This window comes from Stegodyphus dumicola, chromosome 8 (assembly GCF_044657685.1).
Source record: "Stegodyphus dumicola isolate Sdum_Otavi_A_Nest chromosome 8, ASM4465768v1".
Taxonomy (NCBI): Eukaryota; Metazoa; Arthropoda; class Arachnida; order Araneae; family Eresidae; genus Stegodyphus; species Stegodyphus dumicola.
Window position 1 is genome coordinate 168,576,083 of NC_140775.1, and position 13,869 is coordinate 168,589,951.

Sequence of the window (13,869 nt, forward strand, 5' to 3'; positions counted from 1 at the left end):
TATTTGAAAATAAGAACGTTTTGACTTTTTCTCGCTCATCCACAATGTGAAATCGTAGAAACGATGTAACTTTTTTTCGCTCCTGCACAATGGAAGGAAAAGGAAAATAGATTACAGTATATTAAGAAGTTCTCCAAGTGAATTATTCCTGGCACAAACTGAAAAAATTGCGCAAAGATAAATTTTTGAATTTCTACGTAAATTTCGCACCATATTTTACAAAATTTAGAATTTTCGCAAAATTTGGATCGTAGAATCAAAATATGTATAAAAATGGTATATTAGTTCAGAAAAGTCCCATTTTTTTCCAATTAAGTTAAGTCTCATTAAGTTACAGCAATGTTATATATATATATATATATATTCTTAGTCGCGCTATTGAGACATGAAGAGCGCAATTTGAATTTCGTCAATCGGTCCGGTAGCACGGGGGATATAAAAATGTCATTTTTTTTCTTTTATGTGCAGTGTACGTAAAAACAAACTCTATCTAAACATCACATAAAGTTTAGTGTAAGTAAGAATTAAAAATTTCTGGATAAATTGCTAATGTTCCCCCTCACGGCAAAAACAAAACAAAACAAAAAAGAAAGAAAGGAAAAAAACGAAAGAAATGAAAATTGATCTAATCATAACTACAATTGCGCGATATATACAGTTAATATTTTGAATGGAATATAAAAAGTGTACTAAAGAAAAGCGGATGCACTGGTCACCTTCTTTATGCTAATCCAGCGTTCCCCAATATTCTGTGTCCTCAGTCAATAATTAAAATTATCATTGTATAGAATTTGGCACATACACAAACTAATCAAAGAGCATAAGCTTATTTCTTACTAGCAATGAATAATACCATTACGAATTGCAATTCTATGTGGTTAACATTTGCATAATGTTTAAAAATAAGAAAGATTAAGAACACTCACATAAAAATAAAGACACACTATTAACCTTTGCAAGACAGAAATTTATTTTCCAAGAAAAATTATACATTAATTAGATAAACAAATGCTTAAAAATTATCTTTAAGCTAAACCATAAAGTGAGTTAGAAACAAGATTAGAAGCAGAACTAACAGAACTCAAATCAACTTGACCAATATTTGAAGAATTTAGTATGTGAACAAGGGCAGATAAAATTTCTAAGAGCACTTGCACGAGAACTTCACACCCAGAGAGATCTGCAGATGTGGAGCGAACTTGGGACGCCAAACTAGAAATAACTGAAGACAATGCGTTAGCATTGAAATAACCACCCGATGCGAGAGCAGAAGCAGCAGAAGAAACTCTAGACGAAGACGAAGATGATGACAATCGTGATATAGTGGAATAAACTGTTGAACTCACAGAAGAACTACTAGCAGCCGAAGCCGCGGCAGCAGCGCTGGAAGCAGCTGCAGGTCCTCTGCGATCGTAACCTCCGGCACCGAAAGCAGAAGCAGCAGCAGACGCTAAAGCAGCGGCATCGGCAAGGAACTCATAGCCTCGTCCTTGTTCTCCTGCACCAGCTCCTGCACCAGCAGCAGCAGCACCTGCAGCACCAGCACCAGATCCGTATCCACCTCTGCCTCCATAACCTTGTGCAGCCGCGGCGGCGGCAGCTGCAGCAGCAGCGGCAGCAGCAGCACCTTGGTCTTGATCTTGTTGTCCCGCACCAGCTCCTGCTCCAGCAGCAGCAGCGCCCGCAGCACCAGCACCTTGTCCGTAACCACCTCTACCTCCATAACCTTGGGCAGCAGCGGCGGCAGCAGCAGCGGCGGCGGCAGCGGCAGAAGCTCCTTGGTCTAGTCCTTGTTGTCCTGCACCAGCTCCTGCAGCAGCAGCAGATGCGGCACCAGCTCCAGCTCCACGACCTCCGTATCCACCACCGTATCCTCTACCTCCATAACCTTGAGAAATTAGAAATGTTATGATTTAAATAAACACTCGGTATTTCGGTTACAATATATTACAACTAAATAGAAGAAGACAAGATTCTACACTTTTTAGTGATTCTTCAGAACATTATCAAAATTCAGTACACTTTTAGAAGCTAATATTTGCTTCATACATCAAAGAAAATTGAGAAGTTTCGTACCTTAAAATTTTTATGTTTGGCCAAGCAAACCACTCTTTTGAGTATAGCAGAGAATTCGTACCGCGTTTAAGAGGAAACTGTCTTAATTTTAAAATATTACTCTGCGTTTAAAAGGCTGCAATAATTATTACATATTCGATATAAGTACTCTCGCTCCAATCCGTAAAGCGTCTGTAAATATTATCCGAGGTATGTAAAACTTTCTCTTAATGAGGACCCTGGTGATACAGGATTAGATGATTAAAAAATACATATGAAATTGTGTTGTCTACGTCTTCAGTTACTTAAACACATAATGTATCGAATGCATCTGATCTACGTGTTAACCTTCGGAGTTTCTAAAGTTAATTAGTTATGATTTTATGAATAGATAAAAGAGGACGTATAATTGGTATTAAAAATATGTATCTCTTTACTAAACTTGAAAATAATTTCAGATCATTGATTCATCATATGAAACAAAGAATTTATCGAAGCTACTAATCGTTTTTAGATTCTTGGCAAAAACAAACAATATGGGATGTCCTTGCTAAGTTTTTACGGCACCTTTAGATATCGTAGATTATTTGTGTTTTGTAAAGGAAGAAATACAAAGTGCTTCTGATGTCGTATTACAGTCGTCCGAAAAAAATGAATTTTTTTATTACTAATAATGACATGAGTAGGACAGTGACTTAGAAAATACGGCGTTCGCAACGAATGAAAATACAACGAAACTAAATAAATATCATTGAATTCGAATATTCGTTTTATTGAAAGTGTTCTTATGTAAAACTAAATGAGCTACGCGTTCTGCTGTATGTATCTTTCAGGATTTTTTGTGTTTCATTATAGAGAGCTGTTCTCAAAATTACAGATTAATAGGAATTCGTAAAACTGAAAGCTTTTCAGAATTTTCGTCGGATACCCGAGGAATTATTACATACATATGTCTTAGTACATAATATTTCCTCGGGTAATGTGTTTTTATGTGCCGTGTTATTCTCTTTACTTTACTAACCCAATTTTCTTTGATTTTATTATTTATATTCTGTTATGTCTTGAGATTCGTAGAGAAGAGTTCTCACGGTCGTTTTTATAATTTCGTTATTTTTGCATTATCCTAATTTTTATGTTACTCAGTTCCCAGGCTTGGCTTTTCGAGACATTTTTTAAATGTGTTTTTTTTTCTGCTAGTTTTTATATTTTATTCTATTTATTTATTTATTTATTTATTTATTGTTAAGCTGCTAAATTAATTTTAGTTTTACTTGGACACGGCCCACTCGCTGGCTCGTGTCGTTTGTTGTTGGAAGGGATTCGCCCGCTTTTCTTCATAAGGTTCAACAAATCAGGCGGAAGGGCTGAGCCCGTATAAAGCAAAACAAAGCAAAACAAATCATATGTGTTGGGATTTGAAACTGCAGCAAGGTTCCAATTACAGCAAATGATAAATGGAATGTCCTTGTACGTTTCCATTAGTTTTGAACAGTTCAAATTCAGAGTTAAATGTACATTCTGCAATTTAAGTGGAAGTAAAATATTTGATAGACAAAAGATTTTCGATCACAACATATCTAAGAAATTCGCGGAATAATGACTGAAAGTTAAATTTAATTCGGAATTCAACTTAGAAATTAGTGAAATCTAATTAAACGCTATTGGCAAAGTTCTGTTACGAACCTTGAGTGTAAGAGAAAGAATATTTCTCATTTCGTAATTTATATATTCTTTACCGACAGATGAATATTTAATATCCTAGAAACGCAAACAAGAATTGAGGCTTCTATGTCCGAAATATTCAGACTGGGTTCTGTATCTGTAGACACTTTCAAAACTCTCGTGTTATATTCTATTTCGGAAAATTACTGCAAATGTAAAGGACAAATAACATACCTCCTGCAGCAGCGGCAGCAGCAGCGGCGGCGGCGGCAGCAGCTTGTTGGTCTTGATCTTGTTGTCCTGCACCAGCTCCTGCTCCAGCAGCAGCAGCAGCAGCGCCCGCAGCACCAGCACCACGTCCGTATCCTCCTCTACCTCCATAACCTTGGGCAGCAGCGGCAGCAGCAGCAGCGGCGGCGGCAGCAGCTCCCTGGTCTTGTCTTTGTTGCCCTGCACCAGCTCCTGCTCCAGCAGCAGCAGCAGCAGCGCCCGCAGCACCAGCACCTTGTCCGTAACCACCTCTACCTCCATAACCTTGGGCAGCAGCGGCGGCAGCAGCAGCGGCGGCGGCAGCGGCAGAAGCTCCTTGGTCTAGTCCTTGTTGTCCTGCACCAGCTCCTGCAGCAGCAGCAGATGCGGCACCAGCTCCAGCTCCACGACCTCCGTATCCACCACCGTATCCTCTACCTCCATAACCTTGAGAAATTAGAAATGTTATGATTTAAATAAACACTCGGTATTTCGGTTACAATATATTACAACTAAATAGAAGAAGACAAGATTCTACACTTTTTAGTGATTCTTCAGAACATTATCAAAATTCAGTACACTTTTAGAAGCTAATATTTGCTTCATACATCAAAGAAAATTGAGAAGTTTCGTACCTTAAAATTTTTATGTTTGGCCAAGCAAACCACTCTTTTGAGTATAGCAGAGAATTCGTACCGCGTTTAAGAGGAAACTGTCTTAATTTTAAAATATTACTCTGCGTTTAAAAGGCTGCAATAATTATTACATATTCGATATAAGTACTCTCGCTCCAATCCGTAAAGCGTCTGTAAATATTATCCGAGGTATGTAAAACTTTCTCTTAATGAGGACCCTGGTGATACAGGATTAGATGATTAAAAAATACATATGAAATTGTGTTGTCTACGTCTTCAGTTACTTAAACACATAATGTATCGAATGCATCTGATCTACGTGTTAACCTTCGGAGTTTCTAAAGTTAATTAGTTATGATTTTATGAATAGATAAAAGAGGACGTATAATTGGTATTAAAAATATGTATCTCTTTACTAAACTTGAAAATAATTTCAGATCATTGATTCATCATATGAAACAAAGAATTTATCGAAGCTACTAATCGTTTTTAGATTCTTGGCAAAAACAAACAATATGGGATGTCCTTGCTACGTTTTTACGGCACCTTTAGATATCGTAGATTATTTGTGTTTTGTAAAGGAAGAAATACAAAGTGCTTCTGATGTCGTATTACAGTCGTCCGAAAAAAATGAATTTTTTTATTACTAATAATGACATGAGTAGGACAGTGACTTAGAAAATACGGCGTTCGCAACGAATGAAAATACAACGAAACTAAATAAATATCATTGAATTCGAATATTCGTTTTATTGAAAGTGTTCTTATGTAAAACTAAATGAGCTACGCGTTCTGCTGTATGTATCTTTCAGGATTTTTTGTGTTTCATTATAGAGAGCTGTTCTCAAAATTACAGATTAATAGGAATTCGTAAAACTGAAAGCTTTTCAGAATTTTCGTCGGATACCCGAGGAATTATTACATACATATGTCTTAGTACATAATATTTCCTCGGGTAATGTGTTTTTATGTGCCGTGTTATTCTCTTTACTTTACTAACCCAATTTTCTTTGATTTTATTATTTATATTCTGTTATGTCTTGAGATTCGTAGAGAAGAGTTCTCACGGTCATTTTTATAATTTCGTTATTTTTGCATTATCCTAATTTTTATGTTACTCAGTTCCCAGGCTTGGCTTTCCGGGACATTTTTTAAATGTGTTTTTTTTTCTGCTAGTTTTTATATTTTATTCTATTTATTTATTTATTTATTTATTTATTGTTAAGCTGCTAAATTAATTTTAGTTTTACTTGGACACGGCCCACTCGCTGGCTCGTGTCGTTTGTTGTTGGAAGGGATTCGCCCGCTTTTCTTCATAAGGTTCAACAAATCAGGCGGAAGGGCTGAGCCCGTATAAAGCAAAACAAAGCAAAACAAATCATATGTGTTAGGATTTGAAACTGCAGCAAGGTTCCAATTACAGCAAATGATAAATGGAATGTCCTTGTACGTTTCCATTAGTTTTGAACAGTTCAAATTCAGAGTTAAATGTACATTCTGCAATTTAAGTGGAAGTAAAATATTTGATAGACAAAAGATTTTCGATCACAACATATCTAAGAAATTCGCGGAATAATGACTGAAAGTTAAATTTAATTCGGAATTCAACTTAGAAATTAGTGAAATCTAATTAAACGCTATTGGCAAAGTTCTGTTACGACCCTTGAGTGTAAGAGAAAGAATATTTCCCATTTCGTAATTTATATATTCTTTACCGACAGATGAATATTTAATATCCTAGAAACGCAAACAAGAATTGAGGCTTCTATGTCCGAAATATTCAGACTGGGTTCTGTATCTGTAGACACTTTCAAAACTCTCGTGTTATGTTCTATTTCGGAAAATTACTGCAAATGTAAAGGACAAATAACATACCTCCTGCAGCAGCGGCAGCAGCAGCGGCGGCGGCGGCAGCAGCTTGTTGGTCTTGATCTTGTTGTCCTGCACCAGCTCCTGCTCCAGCAGCAGCAGCAGCAGCGCCCGCAGCACCAGCACCACGTCCGTATCCTCCTCTACCTCCATAACCTTGGGCAGCAGCGGCAGCAGCAGCAGCGGCGGCGGCAGCAGCTCCCTGGTCTTGTCTTTGTTGCCCTGCACCAGCTCCTGCTCCAGCAGCAGCAGCAGCAGCGCCCGCAGCACCAGCACCTTGTCCGTAACCACCTCTACCTCCATAACCTTGGGCAGCAGCGGCGGCAGCAGCAGCGGCGGCGGCAGCGGCAGAAGCTCCTTGGTCTAGTCCTTGTTGTCCTGCACCAGCTCCTGCAGCAGCAGCAGATGCGGCACCAGCTCCAGCTCCACGACCTCCGTATCCACCACCGTATCCTCTACCTCCATAACCTTGAGAAATTAGAAATGTTATGATTTAAATAAACACTCGGTATTTCGGTTACAATATATTACAACTAAATAGAAGAAGACAAGATTCTACACTTTTTAGTGATTCTTCAGAACATTATCAAAATTCAGTACACTTTTAGAAGCTAATATTTGCTTCATACATCAAAGAAAATTGAGAAGTTTCGTACCTTAAAATTTTTATGTTTGGCCAAGCAAACCACTCTTTTGAGTATAGCAGAGAATTCGTACCGCGTTTAAGAGGAAACTGTCTTAATTTTAAAATATTACTCTGCGTTTAAAAGGCTGCAATAATTATTACATATTCGATATAAGTACTCTCGCTCCAATCCGTAAAGCGTCTGTAAATATTATCCGAGGTATGTAAAACTTTCTCTTAATGAGGACCCTGGTGATACAGGATTAGATGATTAAAAAATACATATGAAATTGTGTTGTCTACGTCTTCAGTTACTTAAACACATAATGTATCGAATGCATCTGATCTACGTGTTAACCTTCGGAGTTTCTAAAGTTAATTAGTTATGATTTTATGAATAGATAAAAGAGGACGTATAATTGGTATTAAAAATATGTATCTCTTTACTAAACTTGAAAATAATTTCAGATCATTGATTCATCATATGAAACAAAGAATTTATCGAAGCTACTAATCGTTTTTAGATTCTTGGCAAAAACAAACAATATGGGATGTCCTTGCTACGTTTTTACGGCACCTTTAGATATCGTAGATTATTTGTGTTTTGTAAAGGAAGAAATACAAAGTGCTTCTGATGTCGTATTACAGTCGTCCGAAAAAAATGAATTTTTTTATTACTAATAATGACATGAGTAGGACAGTGACTTAGAAAATACGGCGTTCGCAACGAATGAAAATACAACGAAACTAAATAAATATCATTGAATTCGAATATTCGTTTTATTGAAAGTGTTCTTATGTAAAACTAAATGAGCTACGCGTTCTGCTGTATGTATCTTTCAGGATTTTTTGTGTTTCATTATAGAGAGCTGTTCTCAAAATTACAGATTAATAGGAATTCGTAAAACTGAAAGCTTTTCAGAATTTTCGTCGGATACCCGAGGAATTATTACATACATATGTCTTAGTACATAATATTTCCTCGGGTAATGTGTTTTTATGTGCCGTGTTATTCTCTTTACTTTACTAACCCAATTTTCTTTGATTTTATTATTTATATTCTGTTATGTCTTGAGATTCGTAGAGAAGAGTTCTCACGGTCGTTTTTATAATTTCGTTATTTTTGCATTATCCTAATTTTTATGTTACTCAGTTCCCAGGCTTGGCTTTCCGGGACATTTTTTAAATGTGTTTTTTTTTCTGCTAGTTTTTATATTTTATTCTATTTATTTATTTATTTATTTATTTATTGTTAAGCTGCTAAATTAATTTTAGTTTTACTTGGACACGGCCCACTCGCTGGCTCGTGTCGTTTGTTGTTGGAAGGGATTCGCCCGCTTTTCTTCATAAGGTTCAACAAATCAGGCGGAAGGGCTGAGCCCGTATAAAGCAAAACAAAGCAAAACAAATCATATGTGTTAGGATTTGAAACTGCAGCAAGGTTCCAATTACAGCAAATGATAAATGGAATGTCCTTGTACGTTTCCATTAGTTTTGAACAGTTCAAATTCAGAGTTAAATGTACATTCTGCAATTTAAGTGGAAGTAAAATATTTGATAGACAAAAGATTTTCGATCACAACATATCTAAGAAATTCGCGGAATAATGACTGAAAGTTAAATTTAATTCGGAATTCAACTTAGAAATTAGTGAAATCTAATTAAACGCTATTGGCAAAGTTCTGTTACGAACCTTGAGTGTAAGAGAAAGAATATTTCCCATTTCGTAATTTATATATTCTTTACCGACAGATGAATATTTAATATCCTAGAAACGCAAACAAGAATTGAGGCTTCTATGTCCGAAATATTCAGACTGGGTTCTGTATCTGTAGACACTTTCAAAACTCTCGTGTTATGTTCTATTTCGGAAAATTACTGCAAATGTAAAGGACAAATAACATACCTCCTGCAGCAGCGGCAGCAGCAGCGGCGGCGGCGGCAGCAGCTTGTTGGTCTTGATCTTGTTGTCCTGCACCAGCTCCTGCTCCAGCAGCAGCAGCAGCAGCGCCCGCAGCACCAGCACCACGTCCGTATCCTCCTCTACCTCCATAACCTTGGGCAGCAGCGGCAGCAGCAGCAGCGGCGGCGGCAGCAGCTCCCTGGTCTTGTCTTTGTTGCCCTGCACCAGCTCCTGCTCCAGCAGCAGCAGCAGCAGCGCCCGCAGCACCAGCACCTTGTCCGTAACCACCTCTACCTCCATAACCTTGGGCAGCAGCGGCGGCAGCGGCAGAAGCTCCTTGGTCTAGTCCTTGTTGTCCTGCACCAGCTCCTGCAGCAGCAGCAGATGCGGCACCAGCTCCAGCTCCACGACCTCCGTATCCACCACCGTATCCTCTACCTCCATAACCTTGAGAAATTAGAAATGTTATGATTTAAATAAACACTCGGTATTTCGGTTACAATATATTACAACTAAATAGAAGAAGACAAGATTCTACACTTTTTAGTGATTCTTCAGAACATTATCAAAATTCAGTACACTTTTAGAAGCTAATATTTGCTTCATACATCAAAGAAAATTGAGAAGTTTCGTACCTTAAAATTTTTATGTTTGGCCAAGCAAACCACTCTTTTGAGTATAGCAGAGAATTCGTACCGCGTTTAAGAGGAAACTGTCTTAATTTTAAAATATTACTCTGCGTTTAAAAGGCTGCAATAATTATTACATATTCGATATAAGTACTCTCGCTCCAATCCGTAAAGCGTCTGTAAATATTATCCGAGGTATGTAAAACTTTCTCTTAATGAGGACCCTGGTGATACAGGATTAGATGATTAAAAAATACATATGAAATTGTGTTGTCTACGTCTTCAGTTACTTAAACACATAATGTATCGAATGCATCTGATCTACGTGTTAACCTTCGGAGTTTCTAAAGTTAATTAGTTATGATTTTATGAATAGATAAAAGAGGACGTATAATTGGTATTAAAAATATGTATCTCTTTACTAAACTTGAAAATAATTTCAGATCATTGATTCATCATATGAAACAAAGAATTTATCGAAGCTACTAATCGTTTTTAGATTCTTGGCAAAAACAAACAATATGGGATGTCCTTGCTACGTTTTTACGGCACCTTTAGATATCGTAGATTATTTGTGTTTTGTAAAGGAAGAAATACAAAGTGCTTCTGATGTCGTATTACAGTCGTCCGAAAAAAATGAATTTTTTTATTACTAATAATGACATGAGTAGGACAGTGACTTAGAAAATACGGCGTTCGCAACGAATGAAAATACAACGAAACTAAATAAATATCATTGAATTCGAATATTCGTTTTATTGAAAGTGTTCTTATGTAAAACTAAATGAGCTACGCGTTCTGCTGTATGTATCTTTCAGGATTTTTTGTGTTTCATTATAGAGAGCTGTTCTCAAAATTACAGATTAATAGGAATTCGTAAAACTGAAAGCTTTTCAGAATTTTCGTCGGATACCCGAGGAATTATTACATACATATGTCTTAGTACATAATATTTCCTCGGGTAATGTGTTTTTATGTGCCGTGTTATTCTCTTTACTTTACTAACCCAATTTTCTTTGATTTTATTATTTATATTCTGTTATGTCTTGAGATTCGTAGAGAAGAGTTCTCACGGTCATTTTTATAATTTCGTTATTTTTGCATTATCCTAATTTTTATGTTACTCAGTTCCCAGGCTTGGCTTTCCGGGACATTTTTTAAATGTGTTTTTTTTTCTGCTAGTTTTTATATTTTATTCTATTTATTTATTTATTTATTTATTTATTGTTAAGCTGCTAAATTAATTTTAGTTTTACTTGGACACGGCCCACTCGCTGGCTCGTGTCGTTTGTTGTTGGAAGGGATTCGCCCGCTTTTCTTCATAAGGTTCAACAAATCAGGCGGAAGGGCTGAGCCCGTATAAAGCAAAACAAAGCAAAACAAATCATATGTGTTAGGATTTGAAACTGCAGCAAGGTTCCAATTACAGCAAATGATAAATGGAATGTCCTTGTACGTTTCCATTAGTTTTGAACAGTTCAAATTCAGAGTTAAATGTACATTCTGCAATTTAAGTGGAAGTAAAATATTTGATAGACAAAAGATTTTCGATCACAACATATCTAAGAAATTCGCGGAATAATGACTGAAAGTTAAATTTAATTCGGAATTCAACTTAGAAATTAGTGAAATCTAATTAAACGCTATTGGCAAAGTTCTGTTACGAACCTTGAGTGTAAGAGAAAGAATATTTCCCATTTCGTAATTTATATATTCTTTACCGACAGATGAATATTTAATATCCTAGAAACGCAAACAAGAATTGAGGCTTCTATGTCCGAAATATTCAGACTGGGTTCTGTATCTGTAGACACTTTCAAAACTCTCGTGTTATGTTCTATTTCGGAAAATTACTGCAAATGTAAAGGACAAATAACATACCTCCTGCAGCAGCGGCAGCAGCAGCGGCGGCGGCGGCAGCAGCTTGTTGGTCTTGATCTTGTTGTCCTGCACCAGCTCCTGCTCCAGCAGCAGCAGCAGCAGCGCCCGCAGCACCAGCACCACGTCCGTATCCTCCTCTACCTCCATAACCTTGGGCAGCAGCGGCAGCAGCAGCAGCGGCGGCGGCAGCAGCTCCCTGGTCTTGTCTTTGTTGCCCTGCACCAGCTCCTGCTCCAGCAGCAGCAGCAGCAGCGCCCGCAGCACCAGCACCTTGTCCGTAACCACCTCTACCTCCATAACCTTGGGCAGCAGCGGCGGCAGCAGCAGCGGCGGCGGCAGCGGCAGAAGCTCCTTGGTCTAGTCCTTGTTGTCCTGCACCAGCTCCTGCAGCAGCAGCAGATGCGGCACCAGCTCCAGCTCCACGACCTCCGTATCCACCACCGTATCCTCTACCTCCATAACCTTGAGAAATTAGAAATGTTATGATTTAAATAAACACTCGGTATTTCGGTTACAATATATTACAACTAAATAGAAGAAGACAAGATTCTACACTTTTTAGTGATTCTTCAGAACATTATCAAAATTCAGTACACTTTTAGAAGCTAATATTTGCTTCATACATCAAAGAAAATTGAGAAGTTTCGTACCTTAAAATTTTTATGTTTGGCCAAGCAAACCACTCTTTTGAGTATAGCAGAGAATTCGTACCGCGTTTAAGAGGAAACTGTCTTAATTTTAAAATATTACTCTGCGTTTAAAAGGCTGCAATAATTATTACATATTCGATATAAGTACTCTCGCTCCAATCCGTAAAGCGTCTGTAAATATTATCCGAGGTATGTAAAACTTTCTCTTAATGAGGACCCTGGTGATACAGGATTAGATGATTAAAAAATACATATGAAATTGTGTTGTCTACGTCTTCAGTTACTTAAACACATAATGTATCGAATGCATCTGATCTACGTGTTAACCTTCGGAGTTTCTAAAGTTAATTAGTTATGATTTTATGAATAGATAAAAGAGGACGTATAATTGGTATTAAAAATATGTATCTCTTTACTAAACTTGAAAATAATTTCAGATCATTGATTCATCATATGAAACAAAGAATTTATCGAAGCTACTAATCGTTTTTAGATTCTTGGCAAAAACAAACAATATGGGATGTCCTTGCTACGTTTTTACGGCACCTTTAGATATCGTAGATTATTTGTGTTTTGTAAAGGAAGAAATACAAAGTGCTTCTGATGTCGTATTACAGTCGTCCGAAAAAAATGAATTTTTTTATTACTAATAATGACATGAGTAGGACAGTGACTTAGAAAATACGGCGTTCGCAACGAATGAAAATACAACGAAACTAAATAAATATCATTGAATTCGAATATTCGTTTTATTGAAAGTGTTCTTATGTAAAACTAAATGAGCTACGCGTTCTGCTGTATGTATCTTTCAGGATTTTTTGTGTTTCATTATAGAGAGCTGTTCTCAAAATTACAGATTAATAGGAATTCGTAAAACTGAAAGCTTTTCAGAATTTTCGTCGGATACCCGAGGAATTATTACATACATATGTCTTAGTACATAATATTTCCTCGGGTAATGTGTTTTTATGTGCCGTGTTATTCTCTTTACTTTACTAACCCAATTTTCTTTGATTTTATTATTTATATTCTGTTATGTCTTGAGATTCGTAGAGAAGAGTTCTCACGGTCGTTTTTATAATTTCGTTATTTTTGCATTATCCTAATTTTTATGTTACTCAGTTCCCAGGCTTGGCTTTCCGGGACATTTTTTAAATGTGTTTTTTTTTCTGCTAGTTTTTATATTTTATTCTATTTATTTATTTATTTATTTATTTATTGTTAAGCTGCTAAATTAATTTTAGTTTTACTTGGACACGGCCCACTCGCTGGCTCGTGTCGTTTGTTGTTGGAAGGGATTCGCCCGCTTTTCTTCATAAGGTTCAACAAATCAGGCGGAAGGGCTGAGCCCGTATAAAGCAAAACAAAGCAAAACAAATCATATGTGTTAGGATTTGAAACTGCAGCAAGGTTCCAATTACAGCAAATGATAAATGGAATGTCCTTGTACGTTTCCATTAGTTTTGAACAGTTCAAATTCAGAGTTAAATGTACATTCTGCAATTTAAGTGGAAGTAAAATATTTGATAGACAAAAGATTTTCGATCACAACATATCTAAGAAATTCGCGGAATAATGACCGAAAGTTAAATTTAATTCGGAATTCAACTTAGAAATTAGTGAAATCTAATTAAACGCTATTGGCAAAGTTCTGTTACGAACCTTGAGTGTAAGAGAAAGAATATTTCCCATTTCGTAATTTATATATTCT

At 36.8% G+C, this 13,869-nt stretch overlaps 2 protein-coding genes across 2 annotated transcripts in view; both read right to left on the reverse strand.

Moving 5' to 3' along the window:
- Nucleotides 1–11,986, reverse strand: part of LOC118205238 (uncharacterized) — a gene marked incomplete at its 5' end in the record, with an annotated part of 146,283 nt that extends 134,297 nt beyond the window's left edge. The window contains 6 exons of the mRNA XM_085823051.1: nt 3,952–4,423; nt 6,317–6,432; nt 6,477–6,965; nt 9,002–9,151; nt 9,224–9,445; nt 11,509–11,986. Of these exons, the coding sequence (XP_085679177.1) occupies nt 3,952–4,423; nt 6,317–6,432; nt 6,477–6,965; nt 9,002–9,151; nt 9,224–9,445; nt 11,509–11,986 (1,927 nt within the window). The remainder of the gene's footprint in view (nt 1–3,951; nt 4,424–6,316; nt 6,433–6,476; nt 6,966–9,001; nt 9,152–9,223; nt 9,446–11,508) is intronic.
- LOC146996030 (uncharacterized) lies at nt 947–1,904 on the reverse strand (the record flags this gene model as incomplete). The annotated part of the gene is made up of 1 exon (XM_085822720.1): nt 947–1,904. A coding segment is annotated over one exon (879 nt), but the record flags the coding sequence as incomplete, so codon positions are not given.
- Nucleotides 11,987–13,869: the final 1,883 nt, after the last annotated feature.